The sequence below is a fragment of the Pelodiscus sinensis genome, chromosome 5 (genome assembly GCF_052426305.1).
Source record: "Pelodiscus sinensis isolate ZL-2025 chromosome 5, ASM5242630v1, whole genome shotgun sequence".
NCBI classification, from domain to species: domain Eukaryota; kingdom Metazoa; phylum Chordata; order Testudines; family Trionychidae; genus Pelodiscus; species Pelodiscus sinensis.
This window is the reverse complement of record NC_143056.1, coordinates 24,007,631-24,032,384: the sequence shown is the minus strand read 5'-3', so window position 1 is coordinate 24,032,384 and position 24,754 is coordinate 24,007,631. Positions and strand designations below refer to the sequence as shown.

General features: G+C 48.0%; 1 protein-coding gene across 6 annotated transcripts in view; it reads left to right on the top strand.

The window, feature by feature from the left end:
• Positions 1-330: 330 nt before the first annotated feature.
• The window catches only part of YY1 (YY1 transcription factor), a 67,226-nt gene continuing 42,802 nt past the window's right edge, over positions 331-24,754 (top strand). For 2 of the 6 annotated variants that reach the window (XR_016349595.1, XM_075926571.2), the window contains exons 1-2: positions 334-1,266; positions 23,378-23,540. Coding sequence is in view for 5 of the 6 variants with exons in the window: in XM_075926571.2 (XP_075782686.1) it covers positions 573-1,266; positions 23,378-23,540 (857 nt within the window). In the remaining variant the exon portion in view is untranslated. Of the gene's footprint in view, positions 1,267-1,291; positions 2,082-23,377; positions 23,541-24,754 lie in introns of those variants that run through there. The other 4 variants (XM_089778358.1, XM_089778359.1, XM_075926572.2 and 1 more) reach the window with 4 other exon arrangements.

The following is a 24,754-nucleotide window of genomic DNA, read 5'->3' as shown; positions in this document are numbered from 1 at the left end:
AGCGCCGGCATGTCCCGACCGACGTTGAGATCCGGCGGGAAGCGGAGTCAAGACCCTAGAAACCTCGCAGAGCGTCTCCTCGGGGGGCGAAACGAGCGGCCGGGACAGCGTCCTCCTTCCCCAATGTCGGCGCGGGTCTTCCGCACGAAGCGGGGATAGGCTGGGATGAGCAAGGGGGCGTGCCCTACTGCCCAGCGATAGGCTGTTTATGGAAAAGGGCGGGGCCCCGGGGCCAGACGCTCTCCAGTAGGCTGCCAGGAGGTGAGGGGCGTGACCCCGGCGCTAGGCGCGGTGTGATAGGCTGCTTAGCGTGAGGGGTGAGTCCCGGCGGCGGCAGCAGCAGCAGCCTCCAGGGGCTGAGGTCCGTCTCGGTGGAAGTCTCGCGAGGGAGCGTAGCCGGGATTTGGCGGCTGGCTGCCTCCCTCTCTCGCTGGCTGCGAGGAGCTGCCTGGTGTTTGTGTGGAAGGGGGAGGAGAAGGAAGGGAAGCGAGAGGAGCCCGAGTCCCCTCGCCTGCCTACCGAGGGGAGCGGAGCGGACGCCCCCACCCGCTCGTCCCCTCCCTCGGCCAGCCATGGCCTCGGGAGACACCCTGTACATTGCCACGGACGGCTCGGAGATGCCGGCCGAGATCGTGGAGCTGCACGAGATCGAGGTCGAGACCATCCCGGTGGAGACCATCGAGACCACCGTGGTGGGCGGCGAGGAGGATGAGGACGAGGACGACGAGGATGAATGCTGCGAGGAGTGCGGCCCGCACCACCCGCCCCATCACTACCACCACCACCACCAGCCCATGATCGCCCTGCAGCCGTTAGTCTCGGACGGGGATCCCAGCGGAGCAGGGGGCGGCGCGGGCGGCGGCGGCGGGGGGCAGCTCCACCTGCACCATCACCAGGAGGTGATCCTGGTACAGACCCGCGAGGAGGTGGTGGGGGGAGACGACTCGGACGGGCTGCGGGCCGACGACGGCTTCGAGGACCAGATCCTCATCCCGGTGCCTGCCCCCGCCGGGGAGGACGAGTATATCGAGCAGACCCTGGTCACCGTGGCCGCCGCCGGCAGCAAGAGCGGTGGGGGTGGTGGCTCGTCCTCGGCCGGAGGGCGCGTTAAGAAGGGCGGCAGCGGAAAGAAGAGCAGCAAGAAGAGTTACCTGAGCGGGGGAGGCGGCGGCGGGGCCGAGGGCGGTGGAGGCAGGAAGTGGGAGCAGAAGCAGGTGCAGATCAAGACCCTGGAGGGGGAGTTCTCGGTCACCATGTGGGCCTCGGGTAAGTGCGCGTCGGGCCCCTCCCTCCCCGGGCACTAGGCCCCGCCGGTGTCCCACCAGCTCTGCCCGGCCGGTTTTGTTTTGAAGGGAGGCCATGTTTTGATGTGTGTGATGGGCGCCGCCATGTTCATCGCCAGGGCAAGTATGGCGGCTCCCCCGAAAAGATGGCGGGGTCTGCGCTGCTGCTGCTCCTGCTCCTGCCCGGCTCCGGCGGGGGGAAGGAAAGATGGCGGCGGCTGCCAAGATGGCGACGGGGGGGAGGGGAGCGGGAGGGGAGGCAGCGCGCTGCTGGCTCCTGGAGTAGGCCGCAATGGCGTAGTTTCTGCAGCAGGGGGAGGCGGGGTGTGCGGGCGGGCACGGTGCGGGGCGAACCCAGCCTCCTCTCCTCGCCCCTCTATTGGCTCCATCTCCGCCCCCTTCGCTTCTCTTTCTCCCCCGTTCCCTCTCCCCTGCCGTCGGCTCTCTCCCTTCCTTGCTCCCGCTCTTCAGCGCTCGGGTCTCCGCCTCTTCTCCCCCCTGCCCGTGCTGCCGCCCTCGCAGTAGCCTCCACCAGCTCCCCTTTCCGCCCAGTCTCGCTCTGCCGGGCGGTTCCCTCCCCTCCCTTCTGTCCGCCGCGCACCCGGGGCCCTATTGGGCTGCATTTTAATGCTGAACATGGGCCGCAGCCCCGGATGACGCGTGTACTTCAGGCCGTGACCGTTATTTCAGGGGGGCGGAGGGGAATAAATGGCTGCCTGAGCGCCGCCTGCTTCGGCTCCCTAGCTGCGAGCTGGTCGTTGGGGGCAGTGGGAGATTGCAGGCGCTGCTTGACGAGGCGTGAGTGCTGTGCTTGGGAAGGCATTTACAACTGTCTTGATTCCAAGCGAGCCCAGTGGGTGAGCCAGCCTCTGCACTGAGTGCTCCAGCCCTTTGCCATAGAGGGGTTGGGAGTGGGTGGCTCCTCTGGCTGTCATGCGGAGTATAGGCTAAGAGAGGGGAAACACCTCTCAAGTGTGGGGTGGTGGTGGTATGTCTATATCTGGTGGATACCAAAGTGTTAGGGCCCTTAGATATACCCAAGATAGGAGCCTGGAACTCTCCACCCCCCCCCCCCCCCAGAAGGAGGGGGTGGATCTTATGTCAGGGAAGCATTGGTCCCTGGTGGCATCTTGGAGGGTGGGAGGAGGATTTGGCTGTGGATCCTATCCTGGCCTTTGAAATGTTCCAGCTCTGCCTTTTTCCGTTTAGTAATAGTTGTGTCAGAAGCTTTTCAGTTCATCTACATTTTAGGAGCAAATAAAAAAATGCACCTGGCAAAGAAAGTTTTCGAAAAGAAGTGTGATGTCTAGCATGATATAAGATTTTTAATCTTTTATGATAGGAATAATGAAAGGTCTTGTCTGCAAAGTTAGGAATCAATCTGATTTTGTTTCTGGATTGCTAATGCCTTGCAATGCGTTTCATACTGTTTTCTTCCCCTTGTTTTAAAAGTTCTTGGTAGATTTCTGGAAGAGACACAATATAGTAGGTTGCCTATCAGTGCAGAGTTGTTACGTGCTGGGTGTTTTGGTAAGAATCTATAGTTTGCTGGTATTAATGTGTTTAGCAAATGAGTTATTTGCAGACATTTATGAATATAATTCAGTGTCATAACTTTTACAATGCATATTGTTGAGAGAACTGTTTTAATGTGGCTGTTGCATGAGTATTGAGGAATTCAGTCTTCCCTTGCAAACTATTCCTAATGTTAAAAACTTAAACAATGAATGGTCCTGCAGCACCTTAGAGACTGACAAACAATGTAGACCATATTATGAGCTTTTGTGGACACAATCCACTTCATCTGAAGAAGTGGATTGTGTCCATGAAAGCTCATGATACGATTTACATTTTTGTTTGGTCCTGCAGCACCCTTAGAAACTTTCATTGTTTAAGTTTTTTTCAGTTACAGACGAACTGGCTACCCTTCTGAGATTCTTTCTAACTTGAGTACCATATAACTTAAAATTTATACTCTGAATTTTAACTTCTAGTGGCCAAGTAGGTTGGAGAGAGAAAAATACAGTTTATACTAAAGCATCACCCACTGTACACTCGCGTCTGGCTATAGCTTATGCTTAGTTGTGGTTTGTAGAAGCTACTGTTAAAATAGCTGAAAATAAACGACAGAGGAACAACTGAGTAAAGGGCTATTGGAGACTGTCAAAATCTGTTTGTGACACTGTGCATATGAATTCTGCACTTCAAAGTGCCCAGTTGAGTGCTTGCTTAAAGTTTATGCATACAAATTAGTTGGTTTAAATGAAGCATAATATCATTAATGAGCCTGATTCTCTCATACATACCCATTTTACATTATGGTAACTTCATTGATTTCGGTGTTTTTTTTCTTATTACTAATGAGAGGAGAATTTGTGGTGGTTTTTTGTTTGTTTGTTTTTAAACTGCAGCTCATCTGAAGTGAGTTTTACCCATGAAAGCTTGTGATAATATATATTTGTTAGTCTTTTAAAGTGCCTCAGGACTACTCACTTTAGGTTATGAGTAACATGGCTTGACCCTCTGAGACTTCCCTCTGTCACAGTTTATCAGAGATTTTGAATCACACTGGCACAACAAACTAGATTACAGGGTAAATGTGGTGCAAAGATGCAGATGCTTATTTTTAATTCTTATACTAATAGTCTTCTCTTGGCAATCAAGGCAACTTTGTTAGGGCAGATCTACATTGGGACCTTACTGACACAGCTGCATCTCTTGAATGTGGTATTTGTATTGGGTATGAAAAAAATCTAGACCCCCCCCCAACCAGTTAAACTGTTTAACTGCTAAAATGGGGGGCAGCTTGGTCGGGCCACTATACTAGGAATCTTAAATAGCTATTAATTGTATAGTCATGTAACCACACAAAATATTATTAGTTACATGACTATTTGATAGTCCCTGGAGGTGGGGCTGGCACCTAATCTGGTCTGATACAGAGGCAGTAGCATGGGGTGGCAGGTGTGAGTTGGTCTGTGAGGGTAGCCAATTTAAAATCAGCTCCCTCATAAACCTAATACAGAGACAGCAGTATGGGGCAGCAGCAAAGTATGAGTTCCCCACAGACAGAGGCTGTGCTGGCATCCCACAGAGCAGCTTCTGTCTGCAGCAAGCCATGATTACACATTGACATCCCTCGTGAAAGATTAGCTGGTAAGCATTATTTTTAGTGGGTGATGCTTACTGGTTTCAGTTAACTCTTAACTGGTAGGGACTGAAGCAGGGGGCTGCTCTAGCCCAGAGTGGGGCCCGCCATAGACAGGCTGCTCTGGTTGTCTGTGATGTGCCAGGGCCCGCTGTGAACAGGGCCGGGCTGGAGTAGCCTCTGTCTGTGGCAGGTGTGTGCTCCTGTCCAGCCTTTCGGGAGGGGGAAGTGCCCCTTTAATCAGTTAAACATCACATCTAACCAGTTAAGTAGGACTTTGAATTCCTACTTTACTCTTATGGGAATGCCTATTTATCAATGAAGATATTCTAGCACCTCTGTGTAGACATTAGATACTTCTGTACAGTGTAGCTGGCTTCATAGACATGTGTAGTTAATGTTATGAGGGTCACCAAGACTATTCAGTAGGTTCATCCTATAAAATGTAAAAGCAGAGTCTGGAGTGGTGTGTGGGTGTGTGTGTGTGTATATATATGGTGACCATATCTTCTGAACCAAAAATAGACACACAGGAGCCATGCCCCAGCCTAATTAGCCACACCCCCATCCCTAGACCCCTCCCACCTGTCACATAAAGTCCCACCCTTGGAGGTAGTACTTCAAGGGTTAAGGTAGGCACGTGACCAGAAGTAAAAGGTGTTGTGTGACTCCTCTAAGAACTCCCATTGTCCTCTGCCGATAGAGATGGGTTTGGTTCCCACAGGACCTCCCCATGCAACTATACTGTAATTGCATTAATCCAACTTTAATTGCATTAACTTGGAGGAGAGGCCTGGGCTGCCTCTATTCAGTGATTATCGACTTTTTGGAACGTGAACCACCTGGCTCAGTGTAAACCTTGCCATGGACCACCAGTTGCTAATGGAAACGCACCATTAATTACATAATTATGCTTGAGCTATTTTGCTAGTGCTGCGGATAGGGTGAATGGTTTAATTTAAATTATTAAGCAGACTAAGTGTTAACTTTCTTGTGTGTGGTTATCAAACTTCATTTTAAATACAGTAAAATATTAATTTGACCAACACAAGGTTTCAATGGTTTCTTTACGGTAGGGGCGGGGAACCTTTTTTGGGTTGGAGGCCACTGACCCACAGAAAAGTCAGCTGGGAACCACACAAATGAGAAGCAAAAACAACTCCTCCAAAAACCCCCAACCCTCACTCATCTCGTCCCCAACTGAGACACCTCGATCCTCTGGTGTTCCAGCCCACAAGGTATGGGGATGGGACAAAGAGGACTGAGGTTCAAGGTAAGGATGTTAAATGTGGTTATCTGGCTAATAAAATAGTAAATGCAATTTGTATCAACTACGTGATTAGTTGATAGGTTCCACTCTGCAGAGCCACAATGGGGGTAGCTGCAGGAGCTGGCTGAAGCTGGGACTCAGCAGTTCTGGCTCTGGGAGCCACCCATGCTGCAGCTCTGCATTTTAAATATAAGAGGAGCCATTGAACTCTTACTACATTTAAAATGCAGAGGTGCAGCGACTGGCGCAAACTGGGCCTGCTCAGTCCCAGCTCGCACTGAGTCCAGCAGCCCCTCTTCACGGCAGACAGACCAGTCCACCATCAACAGGGAATGCTTGGCAGCAGCAGCAGCCTCTGTCTGTGGGAGTCCAACTTCCATTGGGATCCCCACAGAAAGGGGCTGCTGCCAGAGTAGCTTCTGCTATGGTGAGCCTCGGCCTGCCGTGGACAGAGGTTGCTTTGCAGCAGCCTCCTCTTTCTCTCCTCTTCCCCGCACTTCCCCCCCCCCCCCATCCCTCCACGCTTCTGATAGAGCCGGGGGGAGATGGCACAGCAGAGACTTTATGGGGGGAATCGGCTTTTAAGCCAGTTCCTCCAGCACCAGCTACTTCTCTCTTCTCTGCTACCTCTCAGAGGGAGGCACTAGTTCAGGGATTCCCAAAGGCCACATTTATTTTTCTGGGGCTCTGGAGTTAGTGGATTTTATGGACTCCCTTAGGCTTGGGCGTGGGGGACCAAAAAAAGGAGTTCAGTATGCAGGACAGGACTGCCATTATGTTGGATAGGGATGGGGTACAGGATCTGGGCAGTAGGGATGGGTTGCAGAAGGGGGAGAAGTTGCAGGGTCTGTGTGGGACGTAGGGTGCAGAGACTAGTTGGGTGTAGGGTCTCTGGCCAGAAGGAAGGGTGCTGGGCGGCAGTTTGGGGTAGGGAGTCACGCCAGGAGGGAAGATACAGGAGGAGTCTTGGGGCAGGGTGTCTGGTCAGGAGAGTATAGGAGCAAGGGGAGGGTGTCAGAGCAAGATGGAAATGCAGGGTTTGGGGGGGCAGATGGAAGTGAGTGAAGGGGATTTTGGTGCAGGGCCTGGGCATAAAAGGGGACATTTACCTGGCTTGGCATCCCCTTGCAGTGGGGAAAGCCTCCAGACAGCATGCTGTCATTCCCCCAGGGGTGGGAAGGGAGAGGGAGCTCAGCCCTCCTCCCCCGCACCCCCGATGCAGCAGGGATCCCAGCGCAGCTGTGGGGTGCAACACCAGGATGGGCTTACCACTGGGTGGGCATGGTGATGTTTGAAGAAACCCCACCCTTCCCCGCCAGACTAGGCTCATTGCCATTCCCCCAGAGGGGTGAGAGGAGGCACAGGGGAGAGAGTGGCAGCACATTTGGGGAGGGGGAATGGGAACTGAGCATGCTCCGAGGGAGTGGCAACCACCCCACCCAGGTTCCGTGCAGCCTCTTCTGGGGCACAGGAGACAGTTCAAAAGCACATGGGAGCATCTCCTTGGTACCTTTTGCCTTGGACCCTGCCACCCCTCCCCCTCCTGGCAGAAGCAGCTGCTATAACAAGCTGCTGCCTGCACATGTGGAGGGGGAGGCTGCATGGCTGGACCGGGACCCCATGTGACAGAGGTAGTCCCATGGGGGATAGTGGTGGTGCAGTAGGTGTTACCTGCACAAATTTCTCCATCCCTTCCACACTGTAGGGACACACACTTTTACCCAGTTCCTAGGGCTCAGGGTGCAACCCTGTTAATTTACACACCCACCCGTACCCAGTTCCTAGGGCTCAGGGCGCATCTTCCTGCAGGGTGGCAAGATCTTTAGCCACTGAAAGAGCCTCACACAGTAATATCCTTATCTTCTATTTATTGACAATTCCCAAACAAGCAGAATATACATGTTAAGCACACCATGTCATGCTCACCAATCCTGATAAAGACAGGCAGACTTTCCCTGTTGGCCAGGCAAGGTCAGTCTCTCTGGATCTTAGCCGCTACACATCATGGTTGTGCAGGAGAGTCCTGGCATCTCTTATCTTAGGCTGGGTCTCAGAGGTGAGTAGTTCTTCTTGGTGTTCCTTGTCTCCCTTTGGTCTTCTTCCAGCCTTTTGCTTCCTTCCTTCTGCTTCTGTTACTTCTCCTTCTTGGACCCCAGTTTATATAATGAAACCTGAGTCTTGCTTAAGTGTACCGTAACCAATTATTTTAGTATAACTTTACTAACCAATCATAACAATTACCTAACCAATCATATGCCACCACCTTAATTGATTTACACGTAGCAAAATTAATTATACAACAGACAGAAACAGTTACAAACCAGACTATCACAGTCAAACAATAGGAAAGTGTAATGACACTGATCATAGAATGAGGATTCCACAACCTCAAGTATTGATAAGCAGTTTCTTGCCAGACAGAATAGTGTGACTTAAGTTTTCTTTACCCATCTTGAGATCCTTTTCTTTATCTGGTGACAGTGGGGGAAACTATCAGGACAAAGTTGCCTCCTCACAGCCTGGTGTGACACTTTTTAATACAATTTAGATGGAATTGTATGCGACTCCAGGCCTTATAGTTAATGGCTGCTGCTCTTCAGTCTGGCTGCAGAAGGCGGCTTTGGTTCAGGTCTAGCACAGGCTTTCCAATATGGCTACAGAAAAGCCATATTGTTACAGTGGGTGGGGTAATGGCCAGAACCACACACCACCAGAAGCCTGTCCCAGCTGGCAAAGCTCCAAAGGGAGCTGCCTACGCACTATGGGGGGAGGGGGGAGAGGATGGTTGTTGCTGCTGCACTGTGCCAGGAGCAGTGGCGGTGCATGGACTCAGTCACTTCTTCCCACAAGTCCGTGTCCTCATCAAGTAGTGAAATGTCCAGTAAGGCTTTTCAGGACATTGCACTACTTGATGGGGCACTGGGACAGGGTACTTAAAATTGGGACTGTCCTGGAAAAATTGGGACACATGGTCAGTGTGGTATATGAACACAAGTAAAAGTCCTGAAACTTAACAATTAAGTCGGTTTTTTCAGAATTTCCAGAGTGTAAACAGAATGGGTACTAGAATAACATCAAAAGCATATCCCCAAAACTCCACTTCTCTTTACAGGGAGTATACTATTACCATGAAAGATATTAAAAGTTTGACATTGTGAATTTCACCTAAATATGGTTTACATTTGTGGCTTTGAAATGTTTATCACTGATCCAACTAAGTTAAAACTGTATACAGTGTGGAGTGAACAAATCATTAGTTTTCAGGGTTGTAGCCATGTTAGTCTGTAAAGGTGAGGCTACACAGCCCCGTAAAGTCAAAATGAGACAAATCTTAGATTTTTTTCAAAATAGCTTATTTTGAAATTTGGAGTGTCTACACTGTGCCAGGTTTCAAAATAACACCCTATTTTGAGACACCCTTGTTCCAAGAGGGTTAAGGGATAACAGGGATGCTGAGTTAGAACAACGTGCGTGCACTGAAAAATATTTTGAGATAACGGGCGGCTTGTTAAAACATGGGGTAGTTATTTTATAGTAGTACTTCCAGGGTTGTGATAGACATGGGCCGTAAGTAAAAGGTGTCCTGTCACTCCTCTAAGTACTCTTCCCACTGTCCTCTGCCAATAGGGATGGGTTTGGCCCCCCGCAGGATCTCCCCCCCCCCCATGCACCTATAGTGCAGTTGCATTAATCCAAGTTGGATTGCGTGATGAACTCTAACTGAAAACATTTAAAAACAACACATAGTCCTGCAGCACCAGAGGGTGTGTCTAGACTACATGCCTCCGTCGACGGAGGCATGTAGATTAGCCAGATCGGAAGAGGGAAATGAAGCCGCGATTAAAATAATCGCGGCTTCATTTTAAATTTAAATGGCTGCCCCGATCTGCCGATCAGCTGTTTGTCGGCAGATCGGGGCAGTCTGGACGCGATGCGCCGACAAAGAAGCCTTTCTTGATCGACACAGGTATGCCTCGTGAAACCAGGTTTACCTGTGTCGATCAAGAAAGGCTTCTTTGTCGGCGCATCGCGTCCAGACTGCCCCGATCTGCCGACAAACAGCTGATCGGCAGATCGGGGCAGCCATTTAAATTTAAATGAAGCCGCGATTATTTTAATCGCGGCTTCATTTCCCTCTTCCGATCTGGCTAATCTACATGCCTCCGTCGACGGAGGCATGTAGTCTAGACACACCCTTAGAGACTCAACAAAATATAGATAGTTTCATGAGCTTTTGTGGGCACAGCCCATTTTAGATAAATGGAGTTTAGGGGTCCTGGGTATTCTCTGCTATTTATTTGTACCTTGAACCCTTGAACTCTATTCATCTCAAGAAGAGGGGTGTACCCACAAACTCATGATACCATTTACATTTTTTGTTAGTTTCTAAGGTGCTACAGGACTATTTGTTGGGTTTTTACATTTTTTTTTTCAAATCTTTAATTGATGGGCAAGACTTTCTTATTTAGGAATTGAAATTCATCAAAGAGAAGACTAAACAGGTGGTACGTCAAGACCTAGATTTGGTGTAACTTGCCTCTGGGTATTTGAATGGGGAACCAAGGACCTTTTGCCTTCAGTTGAGCAGTATGAATTACTGCTTATTAGTTTTCCAATATTAATGAAGTGCTTTTCTGCAAATGAGCATTACCATACACCTTGTAAAATCATGCATGTATGGTAATCTATTAGATGTGAGCCTATGTATTTAACTTGATTATTTACTTTTGTTGAATGATTAAATCCGTTACAGTACTGTGTGTTGTTGGTAACCATTTAGGCTTGTCTAAGTGCTCCTGTCTCCTTTTTGTATTCTGCCATATCAGAACTTGATAATTGCAAGGTTATTTAATGTTAGTTTGAAAACAGTAATACTTCATAGCAGTTCTTCAAGCTAACTTAAGCTTTCTAGCTATTAAGCTGACTTCCTATATAGCACAATGATCCCTGATCTATCAAATATTTCTTCAAATTATTGCGAATTATAATAAGTCTTTAGTAGTACGGAGAGGCTAGTCAGTGGAGGAACGTGCTTGCCAAGTTCATCTCCGAGGTATTCTTCCAGTGCCATTTATGATTTGAGAAAATCGTCTCTGGGATGAGTGGTACTTACTGCTCGCTCTGAGGAAAAAGCCCTGACTTTATAATTGTAGTGGGGAAAATTCTGCAACTTTTGTGGCATAAGAATACACACTTTTTTTTATACACCTTCTTAAATGCAATGTATACTGATTCAATATAATGCATTGCTGTTCATCTTTCTCGCTGAACAAAATCTGTAACTTACTAGATCTGTTGCTCTTCGTTGTACCTGGTTTTGGTGCTGGTTTTGGACTAGGGATGCAAAATCGCAGTTAAGCAGCAAACAGGTCAAAGATTAGGTTAACCTAAATTTGATCCGGTTAACTGGCTACATGGGGTCAGGGCAGGGGTAAGGATGTTAAATGGCGTTTAACAGCTAGTCGATGGAATTTCCCTCTACTAATTGGTTAGTTGATAAGGGGGAAAACTGCAGAGCTGCATTGGGATTAGCTCCCAACCCTAGGAGCTAACCCCACTGCAGCTTTGCTTTTTAAATGTATTAAGAGCCGCCAGGCTCTTAGTACGTCTTAAAAGCACAGGCGCAGCAGGGAGGACCAGGCATAAGCTGGGGACTAGGTGATTCCTGGCTCATGTCAGTTCTCCACTATGCCTGTGCCTCCCCTGCCCTCCCATGTGATGTGAAAATGGTGCTGAGGGAGAACTGGCTTTTTAAGATGGCTCTTCCTCCCCTTTTCTCTCCCCCTCCCCCCCCCCCCCCCCCGTGCCTCTCTGATAGTAAAAATTTAAAAATCCCATTCTGTTAGTACTCTTACTGAACCTTGTTAAAGTGCTGTGCATGGACCTTTTTGCCAACTTGAGAAGATAGTATTGAAATTGTAGTTTCAGAGACTTGTATGTATTAATCTCTAAACTGAAAAGACAAGGGCCTAGACTTCACGCGCATTGTATAGATTCAACTAAATTTGCACTTCATTCTGTGAAGTCTCTTAAAACAGACTGACTAGCAAAAATTGATTTCATTTAATTTGGTAATACCATGAAAGTGTTGCATTGATTTAGTTGTGAAGTTTCTGAGAGTAGACAAGGACTAAGTCATCCCCTTCAACTATTGTGCATTGTTTAAAAAAACCAGAAATACACATGAATGTTGTGTGCTCAGACAGGAATTAACAAGATTACTGCTAGGAGAATTCGGTGGCTGTGTGGAATTCGTGGCACTTTCCCCCCCTCCCCCCCCTCAAAATAATAGATTCTTCTGGCGAGGCACAGCAGTTGCATCTTGTGCCCATCAGGGGCTGCTGTAGTGTCAAAGATGTCAAACAGTGGGTGGAAAAGGAGAGACTTGTTTCTCACACTGTGGTCAAGTAAAGGATGGGTAAAGATGGGCACATGGAGCTGTTGGCATGTGTTCGAAACTGGAGTTCAGAATGGCAGAGGATGTGGTGGGAAGGGAACACAGACTGAAGTGTGAGATCAGGAATTAGTGGGGAGACCGTATTGATCCAGGGCTTGAACAGAAAAGGGGCTTATGGGACACTTTGGGGAGGGGAAGATGCCCCTGCCTGAATGGGATAGGGGGCAGCAAGGATCTGCATGGGGGAGGTTCCTCAACTTCCTAACAATCCCCTCTCCCAAAAAAACCCTGTTCCATACTTCTCCCACCCCACAGTCCTCCAGGCTCCTTCTCTCCTTCAGCTCCTACCTCACCCATGACTCCCCCAAGTGTTTCCTTCTGAGGTGTGCAGGAAATACGTTTCTGCATTAAAGTACAGTAAACTTCCGATAATCCGGCACCTTTAGGACCCAGGGGGTGCCGGATTATCCGATATGCCGGACTATCAGAAGGGGGGGGGCTATGGGAGGTCTGGAGTGGGGTGGGCGGAGATGCCACCCCCAGACCCCTCATAGCCCCCCCCTTACGATAGTCCGGCTCTGCCCCAGGGGTCCCCGATTCAGCTGCTGCTGGTCAGTTTCAGCAGCAGCTGAATCGGGGATGCCTGCAATAGAGCAGCTGTGGTGCTGCCGGGTTGGTCCCGCAGCTCCGAGAAGCGGCGCTACGGCACCAACCCAGCAGCACTCCAGCTACTCTTGGGAACGCCTGGGACAGAGCAGCTGGGGTACTGCCCAGTTGGTCCCGTAGCGCTGCCCCTTAGCGCTGCGGGACCAACCCGGCAGGACCCCAGCTGCTCTGCCCCAGGTGTCTGGATTCAGCCAGCTAGTGAAACTGACGCTGCTGGTCAGTTTCAGCAGCGGCTGAATCCCAACGCCTGGGGCAAAGGAGCTGGGGTGCTGCCGGGTTGGTCCCAAAGCACCGCTCCTCGGCACTGCGGGACCAACCTGGCAGCACCCCAGCTGTTCTGCTCCCGGCTTCCCCGATTCAGCTGATGGTCAGTTTCAGCAGCAGGTGAATGGGGGAAGCCTGTCCGGCTGCCCCAGCACTTCCCGGAGTCCGGAGCATTGGATGCCAGACTAATGGAGTTTTACTGTAGTTCATTTAAACTATAAGTTACATATTAAATAGATTCCTTACAAGACACATTAACACAAAAATAATTTCCTTAATTCCCTTTCCTCCCTTTTTTTGAGAAGAGATGGACTTGTGTGTGTTTAGACACATTTGCTGACAGGTACTTTAAAATAAATAACCCAACTAATTGAAACAGGTGTGTTTGTTTCGATGTTTGTCACAGAATTCCCTCAGAAATACAAGATGTAGTGGTCTTGGGGGGGCTAAAATACGCAACCTATAAACATAATATATATTAGTTCCATCTCAATGGGCCTCCTGAGTTTTGAGACTTTGTGCTGAAGTTAGGGCAGGGGGGGCTATACTTTTTGATGGGGGGTGGGGAGGTTAGGGATGTTTAAACGTTGATTAGTCAATAAGGGCACCTCTGCTGTTGAAGTGCACACTTCAAAGGCGAAAGTGGTGTGAGGAGCACGGGGCTAGCAGGGGACTGAAGCATTGGACTCCCCCACTGGCTCTGTGCTCCCCATGGCATTTCAGAGCAGCAGCACTCATGGAGCCCAGGGTCAGTGGGGAGTCCCCAGCTGACCCTCGGCTCCACATGGTGCTGTTGCTTTGAAGCACCCCCTTCTCTTCCTTTCACTGGCTGCCTCTTTCTGATGGGGGGGGGGGAAGCGGGGAGCAACTAGTCATTCATGTCCCCAATGGGGGGGGGGGGAACATGCACTCCAAGAATATGCAAAGTGGCTGAGTGCCTCATTCGTCTATTAGAGGAGGTGCGGGATTTGGGATGGAGGTTAGGTCCTGAAGGGAGCTTGGGGTAAGGCAGGGAGTTTTGGTGAAGAAGGTGATTGAGACCTCAGGCACTGGACTGGGGTGCAGGGGCTCGATTGTTACCTATGGCAAGGAATTGGGGTACAGGAGGGGGTGAAGGGGTTTGAGTTGTGTGCTAGGGCAGGAGGGGACTGTGATATGGGAAACGGGATTGGGGGCAGAGGATTTGGGTATGTGGAGTAGGGAGCTGGGGTGCTAGAGACTGGCTCTGGTCAGGAGAGTTACCAGCCAGCAGCCCAGCACTTCCTGAAGCAGCCTGCCTGCCCCGTCCCCACACAGGCTTCAGCCATGTGCTCTCTGAATAACTACCAGCCCTGGTGCGGAGGGGGCATGATGCTTCTTCACTGCCTGTTACTGAAACAGGCAGCTCTGATTGGCCAGTTTCTGGGAAAAAACCAGCCAATGGGATTGTGCCTGGGGCAGGATCTGCTCCTAAAGCCTGGCCGCCCACCTGCGCCACCCCGCGTGCCCCCTGCCTCCCCGGCCCCTGCTTCCAGGCTCACAGATTTTAAAAGGAAACCACCAGGCAGCCTTGCGTGTGGGTGGGGCGAGGCAAGTGGGGAGCCTGCCTGTGGCTCCCTGCAGATGTCCCTGGGCCAGATCTGGTGGCTTGGTTTTCCTTTTTTTGCCCAGGCTTGAGTTAGGGGGTGTGTGGTTTTTTAAGTCAGTTTAAGATTATGCTTAGCCTTGCATAAAAGTATCTAGGAAGTTTTGACTTGTGAGCTTTGTGGGCTGTTATCTTTCTAGCATCTAGTACTGCCTGTTAGGAGCACAGGAATTGCCATACTAAGCAGACCAGACATCTAATGCCTGACTCGTACTTCAGGAAGGTGCACAAATCTCCATGTAATGAAGAACTGAGATTGGGTGCTTATAGGGAGAACTTATTCCCAATTGAGGCAAGTAGTGAGTGAACTATGTCCTCAAGAAGAGGACAAACTTTTTTTCGTTCTGATTCATAGAATCATGGATTTCTTTGTATCAAAATATTAATTTGCTGTCAAACTTGGAACAGTCTATCTCTCACCCTTATAATTGAAAAACATGACATTTAAAAAAAAAAGGATATATGAGTGAGTCTCATATTTGTAACATTTTATTTATCAAGTTGTCTCTTATTTGGCTGTTTCTACCCTAGAGTCCTAGTCTTTCAGTTTTTAGTCAAATTGTCTTGGTTATTTTAATCATCTATTTAAAATGAACTATAATGCCTGGTCACCATATAGAGAAAAGGTGTTTTTTGTTGTGGGGGTGTTGGTTTGTTTGTGTGTGTGTGTATTGTGTGTGTTTTTTTTTTTTTTTAAAGGGTCAGTTTCAGACTTGCTCTTTGCAATTAAAATGAAAGTACACACGACATCTAACCCCCTTTCCTCCCCATGAGTCCTCCAGTAAAATAGGAGATCATATTTCATGTTCTTGATCCTCCTACAGGGAGAGAATTTTTCTTTATGATGGATATGGAAGTTCTAAATCAGATAGAGGATTTTTAAACTGGATTTGTAGGTACAGGCAGTCCCCGAGTTACGCAGATCCGACTTATGTCGGATCCGCAGTTACGAACGGGGCCGTTCCTCTCCCTGGTCTCCAGCAGACCAGGGAGAGGAAGCAAAGCGGCGGAACACGTGGGCAGCGGACAGGGCTGTCCGCTGCCCACGCGCTCCGAGGCTTGGCTCTGCTTTGCCCCCCGCCCCTCCGGTCTGCAGACCAGGGGGACGGGGGGGGGGGCAAAGCAGAGCCAAGCCGCGGAGCGCCCGGCCAGCTGACAGCCCAGTCGCGTCTGGGCTGTCAGCTGATCACGCGCTCTGCGGCTTGGCTCTGCTTCCTCCCCCCTCCCCTCCCCCCCCCCCCCCCCGGTCTGCAGAATGCAGTACAGCACTGAATAGGTAAGAACCGAATTTTCCCAGCAGTGGGCAGCATTTGTTTCTAGTTCTGTTCAGAGGAAAAATCTAGTGTTGGTTGTTTGAACAAGTGCAGTAATCTTTAGTACCAATCCAGGACTTAGTATAGAAAATCTCACAGTGGTCTGAGGACTAACATTCAGTTGTGGGCTCTTCAGCATTTGCTCAGTAGCTGACGATGTGTCTGCTTTGTTTAATGCTGATTTATTGGCTTAGTTCTTAGAATAAAATGTTTTTGCTGTGTTACAAGGGGGATGAGCATGGACATGTACACACAGTCCTTTTGGTGCATTAAACACTTGTTCTGCTCTTATCACCACTCTCCCTCTTCTTATGACAGCCGCACCATTACATTTTTGACTAGGTGGCCTTTAAGGTCAGGTACAGGTTAAGTGTAACAAAATACTATCTGGAGGTGACAAATGTTTGTACTATTGCTTAGCTAGGGAGGAGCAGACGGGTCACCCCCAAACCAATGAGATTTCTGGCTATGCTGCAGTGAGTTACCTTGGAATAATTGTAAGTTCTGTAAGAACTTTTGTGCAAGGCATATTACTTTGATCACTGAAGGACAATATACCTTGATGTAGGAGGAATTCATTGGTACTGTAACTTCATAATTCCTGACACTGTGACTTTCTATTCCCTTACACTGGATGTTTGTTGAGATGGAGAGCTAATTGCACTGTCGTGATTAAGGTGACTACTCGACTACCTGATAAGCGTAGGCAGCAAGTGGGGGGGAGACAGCTTAAAAGCTGGTTCCTTCCAGCACTGTCTCTGCGGGGAGTGGGGGAAGCAGAGGCACTGGGGGGGGGGGGGCAAAATGGCGCAGTCTGGGACTGCTCAGTCTGGACATTGCAGCTCTGCTTTTTAGATGTAGTAAGAGTGGCTCGTACTACGTTTAAAAAGCAGAGCCACAGTGGAACCCCTTGATTGACTAATCAAGTAGTTGATTGAGTATTTGATGGAATTTCCATTAGCTTCCTAACTGCTATTTAACTTCCACTGTCCCAGTGTTTCCTGGCATCTTTACATAAATGTTTAAATGGGATTTTACATCCCTAACTTCAGCAGTTACCCCTGTCTACAGTGGGGGAGAGGCTGCTTGCAGTGCCATCGGCTGCTCTGGCCAGGCCGGAGTAGTGCCCTGCACCACATGCAGCAAGGGCTGCCATTCAACCATTAACTAGTAAGCATCTCCTGGTAAGCTTTTTCCAATGATAACATGGGCCAGGACTTACCCATTAGATGCTTACTGGTTAACTGGTGGCATACCTGCTTCTAGTTATGACCAGATCAATGTGTGCAATTCATGTATCATGTATCAGGATGGGGTAAAGAGGACAGAGAACAGCACTGCTCACAATATGAGCAATGTACATTAAAGGAAAAGCATCTAGTCCAGGGTTTCCCAACCTATGGGTTGGGACCCAAATATGGGCTGCCATTACATTTCAAAAGGGTCACCGGGTGTCTTCCCCAGGCGGCTCTTATGAAGCTGTTCACACATTTTTTTTGAATTGCCCTGGGTCACCAAGTCTTCCTGGATTGTCAAAATGGGTCCCCATCTGGAAGAAGTTGGGAACCGCTGTTCTAGTCAATTAGATGGGATGGAATGAAAGTTGTAATGGGAGGTTTGGTACTTAACTGGAGAATGTTGCTCGCTTTTCAAAAAAAAAAGTCTTCCAAACATAGTAACTAAGCAGTCCTTTTCCTGGAAGATGTCAGCAACCAATCGCCACAGTATGCTGTGTTGGCACAGAAATTTTCTTGTATGACTTTTAACTCTTCTTGTTCTTGTCCAGAACAATGCTGAAAGTGAGTGCAAGACCATGACTATTGGCATAGAATACTACATATTTCCCCACCTACAGAACTCTATTCCAGATTTTCAATTAAAAAAAACCCTCACCATGTGATAATGAAGATAATACTGAAAAGGGTGGTTTAATATTCCATCAGTTTATGCTCCTCTTCCCAAGTTGATGGAAGGCCTGAAACACTAACTCTTAGGTGCATCTTGTCCTATGCCTCTACTGAGGTTCAAAGACTGCAAAACTTGTGGTATCTTGAGGATTGGTGGGGGGAGGCTGCAAGAATTTGGCTAACGAACCAGGTAACAAGTGACTTGTTCTTGTGCCCTTTTAGGAGTTGGTGCAGCTCCCTTATGCACTTCCACTTTCCCAGAAAGGGGATTTATTTGAATTGCAGTATATTCTCCCTATTTTGTCATTCATGGGGTCAGATAACCGAGATCTCAAAGTAAGTCATCTAAACAAAATTGACTACAGAAGCTAAAGATTCAGTCATGGCATTTGGGAGAATTTGCTACAGAATTTTGTCTTTTTGTGCCACAAAGTGTGGAGGATCCTAATGATCAGGTCTAATAAATATGACCATTTCCACTGTTCCTACCACAGTGCCAGGCTGCTGCTTGATGAGGTGTTTTGGACACCTTTCAATTTCCAGGTAAAATCCAATAATACAATGTCATTACAAAGCACATTCTAACTTAAAATCGGGCACGCAGAGTAGAGTTGCATCAAAGTCAATAAGTTGCATGTAAGGGTACAACTTCACAATACAGTTAGCTTGAGCATGCTTGAGTTACAGTTGTGAATAGTTTTCCTTCACAATAGTATCACTAGGAGTTTGAAGGTGCCCAACTTACACTTGTGTATCACATATCCAGGGCACTGGAAATGTCCACTAGGAAAAACTTCCACTTCAGGTCTAGAGTTTACTCAAGCATCCTCTCTTGTATCTTCAGCAGAGACACACGATTCCACTTTGAGATGTCTGTATCATGCTAAATGTCCTCTTACAATCTCTCCTAATTCTCATAAAGGCTGTATCTTTGTATGTCCCCTGCAAGATTTTAGTTAGTCAGGTCAGCCAAACAAATATTGGAATTTACACTCTAAGGAGAGAGTGCCGATAGTGTCTTTGCATACTGATAAAGTGGTTCTTGGGGAGGGTGGGGGGCAAACCTGGCATTTGTCCATAAAGTCAATTCTAGATAGAGCACATTAGTCCTGTCCCATTTTACTATTGGAAAAGCTCTGGCACGTCAAGTATGTGAACACAGTGCTAAACATATGTTTAGTTAAATACAAAATGTTCAGAAAATAAAGATAATCTGTAGTAGGGATGTAAAATCCCATTAAAAATGTTAACCAGTTAAACTGTTTAACTGGCCCATCGCACTACAGATAGAGGTGGGGGTGCTGGAGCACATTGTGGGCTGCTCTGGCCAGGTGGGGTGCCGATTAAGTAAGTATGATGGTAAGGATTAACCCTTTACAACCATGTGAAAGCCCAAATTAGGGATGTAAAGCGGGGGGGAGAGGGGGTCCTTAAGCCTAAAATATCTAGGTAAGTGGTCCTGTGCTTAGAAAGATTAAATTTAAGTGCATTCCAGGAGCTACCTCATACCCAGATACTCTTGACCCATCTCCTTCTTGGGGATGCAAAAATGTAACTGCTAAAAATCATAGTGACTGCCTGCGCTGTGGGGTCTGCCGTATAAAGCTAGTATTTAAGCTTTATATTTTAAGCTTCCCCTGGCCAGAAAGAGGCTTTGTTGCAGCAGCAGGGTTGTTCCTGGGGAGGCAACTTGCAGGGGGAGTGGCCAGGCCTGCCATGGATAGGGGCTGCTCTGGTGGGCCCTGCAGGGCTGGAACCAAACCCTGCCTGAGGCTCTACCTCCTACTGGTTAACCTTTTTACATCCCTTCTTTCTTCAAGGCCCTCTTCTCCCCGTCCTCATCTCCCCATTCCCATCCTCACTCACTTTCACCAGGCTGGCAGGGGATTGGAGGGCAAGCTCTGATCTTGGACTGAGGTGTTCAGAATGTGGGAGGGAGCCTAAGCTGAGCCTGAGGCAAAGGTTTGGGGGCACAGGTTCTGGGAGGGACTTCGGGTTCAGGAGTGAGGCTCAGGCCTGAGATACCACTTACCTCAGGCAGTTCCTGGGTGGTGGCTTGATGTGGCTAAGCCTGCCCTGACCCTGTGCCACTGCCAAAAGCAGCTGGCTTGTCCAGCAGCAGCTCTGCAGCTAGAGGGGCAAGTGTCTGTTAGCTTCCCTTTGTCTACAGGTACTGCCCTCACACATTGGCTGTGGTTCCTGATCCTGGCTGAAAGGAAGCTGCAGGACAGTGCCTGAAGGCAAGGGCAGTGTGTAAAGGCCCCTTCCCAACCTCTTTCGGAAGCTGCTGGGGTGAACTAGCCGCTTCAGGGGCAGCGCAGGGGGAAATTGGGCTTCGTTCCAATGTATTGTTGGAATGTTAGCAGCCAGTTTGGCTGCAGGAGCCTCCAGAAAATTGAGCCTGATTCCAGGAGATGCCAGTGTTCTGCCCATGGATGGAAAAAATTAGAAGGAATGAATTTGTTTGCATGATATTGAAGTAATTTGCACTACCACTAGAAACCAAAAACTTAAGAGTTTTTTTTAATTACCATAGGGATAATTATTTCAGCTATGACAGGATAGACATTTTTGAACTCACTACTCAAGAGTTAAATTTAAGTAAAAAACCTAAAATAACACACTTGTGGTGTTGGTGTTACTGCTTTTAATCTGGATGTGAGTGTGAAAGATAATATTTGTGTAAGTGACAAAGACACTGTGTGAGGGTGACAGATTTCTTTGCCCCTTTAAGTATGCTGAACACATTCAGACATGGGAGCAGCTGCCAGCAAGCTTCCTCCATCCTGAGCTCTGTTGCATGCCCCCCACCTCTAAAAATGGGGTACAGCACTGGGCAGAGGGGAGATACCTTGACATCAGTGCTCCCTGCCTTGTACAGCAAGCATGAGGCTCCAGGCGGCAGCTCCAAGGCAGGGTGCAGGAGAAACATGGTAGTGGGGGAGGGACACCTGAAGTGCCAGCACTTGATTGCCTCCCCACCAAACAAGTCAGGATCACCTGGTTAGTGACCACTGATCTAGGTGAATCAGCCAGCAACTGAGATACAAGGTATAGTAGATTCTTCACCTGTGCTAGCTCCTGTGTAATTAATTGATTAGCTTAGCCTGGGTATGAGCTAGTGATGCTTTATTCACCTGTGTGGGGCTAGGATTTCTGGGGGCACATCCCATGGTTCTTTGTGCTATAGTAAGTTAAGCTGCTATATGCATTGTTCTAGTGAATTGGATCCCCTGTGGGTAGGGGCTTGCTCTAGCTTGGCGGCCCCAACCTGCTCCTTTTAATCAGTCAGCTGTTAAACATATTGTTTAATGGGCTAACTAACAAGGTTTTACATTCCTAACGATAACTGCACATGTAGCTTAGCCTGCACGCTCACTACAAATGGTGGGTTACCAGCTGGACTGAAATCCTCACTTGGACTTTTTCCTACAGCCCCACCTGAGTCAACTCACAAAAGCAGAAAACATCAGTAATTTGGGGCAAAAGCATTTTGTTTGTGGAAAAGATTGGTAATAGAGCCAACCCCTGAGTAAGAATATGGCTAATCATGTGGTAGAGAGCTCTTCACAGCAGTAATAGGCTCTTTGGAAATATATGCTGGTAAAATATAATTACTATATACAGGCAGTCCCCGGGTTACGTACAAGATAGGGACTGTAGGTTTGTTCTTAAGTTGAATCTGTATGTAAGTCGGAACTGGCATCAAGATTCAGCCGCTGCTGAAACTGATCAGTTTCAACAGCAGCTGAATCTGGACGCCAGTTCTGACTTACATATAGATTCAACTTAAGAACCCCAGGCATCCCCAAGTCAGCTACTGCTGAAACTGATCAGTGGCTGATTCCAGGAAGCCCGGGGCAGGAGCTTCCTGTAGTCAGCCACTGGTCAGTTTCAGCAGCGGCTGACTTGGACGCCTGGGGCAGAGCAGCTGGGGTGCTGCTGGGTGGCTGTCCGCTGCCTGCGTGCTCCGCGGCTTTGCTCTGCTTTGCCCCCCTCCCCCGGTCTGCAGACCAGGAGGAGGGGGGGCAAAGCAGAGCCAACCCTCGGAGCGCGGGGGCAGCGGACAGCCCTGTCCGCTGCCCACGTGTTCCGCCGCTTTGCTTCCTCTCCCTGGTCTGCTGGAGACCAGGGAGACGAACCCCGTTCGTAACTGCGGATCCGACATAAGTCGGATCCGCGTAACTCGGGGACTGCCTATATCTGAGAGAGTGAGTCTGTTTGGTTCAAGAACACCTCTTCAGTGGTAGAAGCTAGAATTACCAAATTTGGTTTGCAACTTCCTCTTATAACTTAAAGCAAGATCAGGGTTTGGTTGTTCCCAGAAATGGGATGTGTAGGGAATGGGATTGTTTCTCAAACAGAAAGAGAGCTGTGGTAACAAAGAGAGTTACACTGCACAGTGACCACAGGTGGTATCAAGCAAGAGTGCCCCTGCCTCCCCAACTGCCCTGAAGCTCTGTGCAGCAGCTGGAAGCTAGGCAGCACAGTTCCTGCTGCCCCAGGCTGGCCCTGCAGAGCATCCAGTGGCTGCCCCTTCCTCTGAGGCCCCTCACACCTCTCAGTCCCTGCCCTGACTCCTGCATTCCCCACATTCCCTGCCCTGAAGGACCTGAGCAATGTCAGTACATTTTCTAGTATTTCATAATAGAAGTGCAAGCTTGGTCTCTTGCTGTCTTAGGGAGGATATTGAATGCTGTAATGTCTCAAGAACTGTAAAGAGATCCTCTTTAGGCTCTGTTTATGCTACAGTGGTTCAACATAGATGCTTCCTATAACAATGGAAGAGGTTTTTTATAGCTGTATGTTATCTACCTCTCTGAACGGCAGTAGTAAGTAGGTTACTTGAGGAAATATTTTGTTAATCTAGCTGCAGCTAGAGTGAATTAGTGTCAACCTAAATTTTGCATCTTTCACAATCTGTTTTTCGTAGCCATAAGCAATGTAGCTAACTTGACTTAAGTGTTAGGTCTAAATATCAGGTCAAAGTTAGATAAATTGTGGTTTGCTGCAGGGAGCCAGGTCAGGAATAGGAAAGCAGATGTTTTATTTTTTGTCTTCCTTTTATCTTTTACATACCTGTTTGGCTTTGGTTACTAAAATCCTCCATCAGATTATCAGTGTTTTGCCTTCAAAAATAATCTCTGGAGGAGCAATATGCTCTTATCTATGTCACCAGACATATTTTGTGTGTGTGTGTGTGTGGTGGATTTTGGAAAGTATGTTTCATCTCTGATGATTGCTAGTTGTCGCCATAATTTTAGCACTATAACTAGATCTGTATACATCTAATTAAGAGAGGGGTGTGTGTGTTCACCTTGCCCAATTCCTTTTAACTGCTTACAAGTAGCATAGGAATCTAGAAGTGTTCTGACTTGGCTAGAGAACGTTAGAATTTGGCAGTAGCGAACTAGCATTGAAATACTGGTCGTGCAAGGCTTATGATAGATTTATATTGTTTGACTTTATATATGTAAATGTCCAGCGTAATCTTGTCTATTTCAGATGATAAAAAAGATATTGACCATGAAACAGTGGTGGAAGAACAGATTATTGGTGAGAACTCTCCACCTGATTACTCAGAGTACATGACAGGAAAGAAACTTCCTCCTGGAGGAATACCTGGCATTGATCTTTCAGACCCCAAGCAACTAGCTGAATTTGCTAGGTAAGTCACAAAAGAATATATGTTTTAAATCTAAAAAGAATTAGTCCTTTGTTTTCTTAAACCTTCAAAAATGTGAATACTAGCTGTCTAATTACTTTTGCCTGACTCCATGTGGCCTATATTACTTCACATAAGGAGCCTGTGAAACATTCAAAGGAACTTGTCATTAGAATATTCTCAGTATTTTGTTTTCATTAACCAAATGCTATAATCTTCTAAAATTTGATTTGTTTTAATTATGGCAGATTTCCACTCCCTGATCTTTAGTCTTTTGTAGGGCTTATAGAAATCAGATGTTCTCAAGTTGCATCTTCACGTGTGTCCTTACTATTGCTGTTTGAAACATTACATGAGGCTAGAAATGCATTTGAGTGAGAGAGTTACTTCTTGGTTAGGCTTGACAAATCAGATGTGGGATAGTCAAAAGTTCATCAGCACAGTAAGGAATAGGGATGTGAAAAGTTAACCTGTAATTGATGGGGGCTGGAGCAGCTCCCCAACCCAGATTCTGCTTTAGTCAGTTAATCAGTTAAGCATTATGTTAACCTAACGTTTAACTGATTAACCAAGATTTTACATCCATAGTAAGAACATCCAAATGTTCAGTGCTCTATCAAATTTAGTTTTTCAACGACTGGTTCTGTACAGTTTCTCAATCTGTTGATCCATATTTTCTTAGTAAGAGAAAATATCTTACTTTACCTATTTAAAAAAAAGTGTTTCCTGCAGGACCACAGTGACATCACCATATAACTCTGGATCCTGCAGCCCCTCTCCTTTGTGGTGGGTGGTAGTGGGACTCACGGGAAGGGGGGGAGGAGGACTGGGGTGCACACTGGCCCCCTGAACTGCTGCACAGTGGCTGGCTGAAGCTCTGTCAGTCACCAAGTGGCAGGAGGCAGCCAGTGTTTTAAAAACAGCTGCTTCATTGCATTGGTGGTGGAACCTATGTGTTGGGGGATGGGAGGGAAAGTACCAACCTGGCGAGGAGGGGCCTGGGGTCAGTGGGGAGGTGCCTGGGGGGCCGCCTCCACCTCCCCAATGGGCCAGGGAGAGTCCTGAAGTTGCTTATCTCTCATGAAAGGGGTTGGTGAGCGGAGTGAGCAGGGAGTGCAGCCCCCTAGTTTTTTATATCTTCTTTATAATATTGCAAAAAAACTTCAAAAGAATAAGGTTGCATAGTGAGCGCTAAAGTTCAGGAAATATAAGTATAG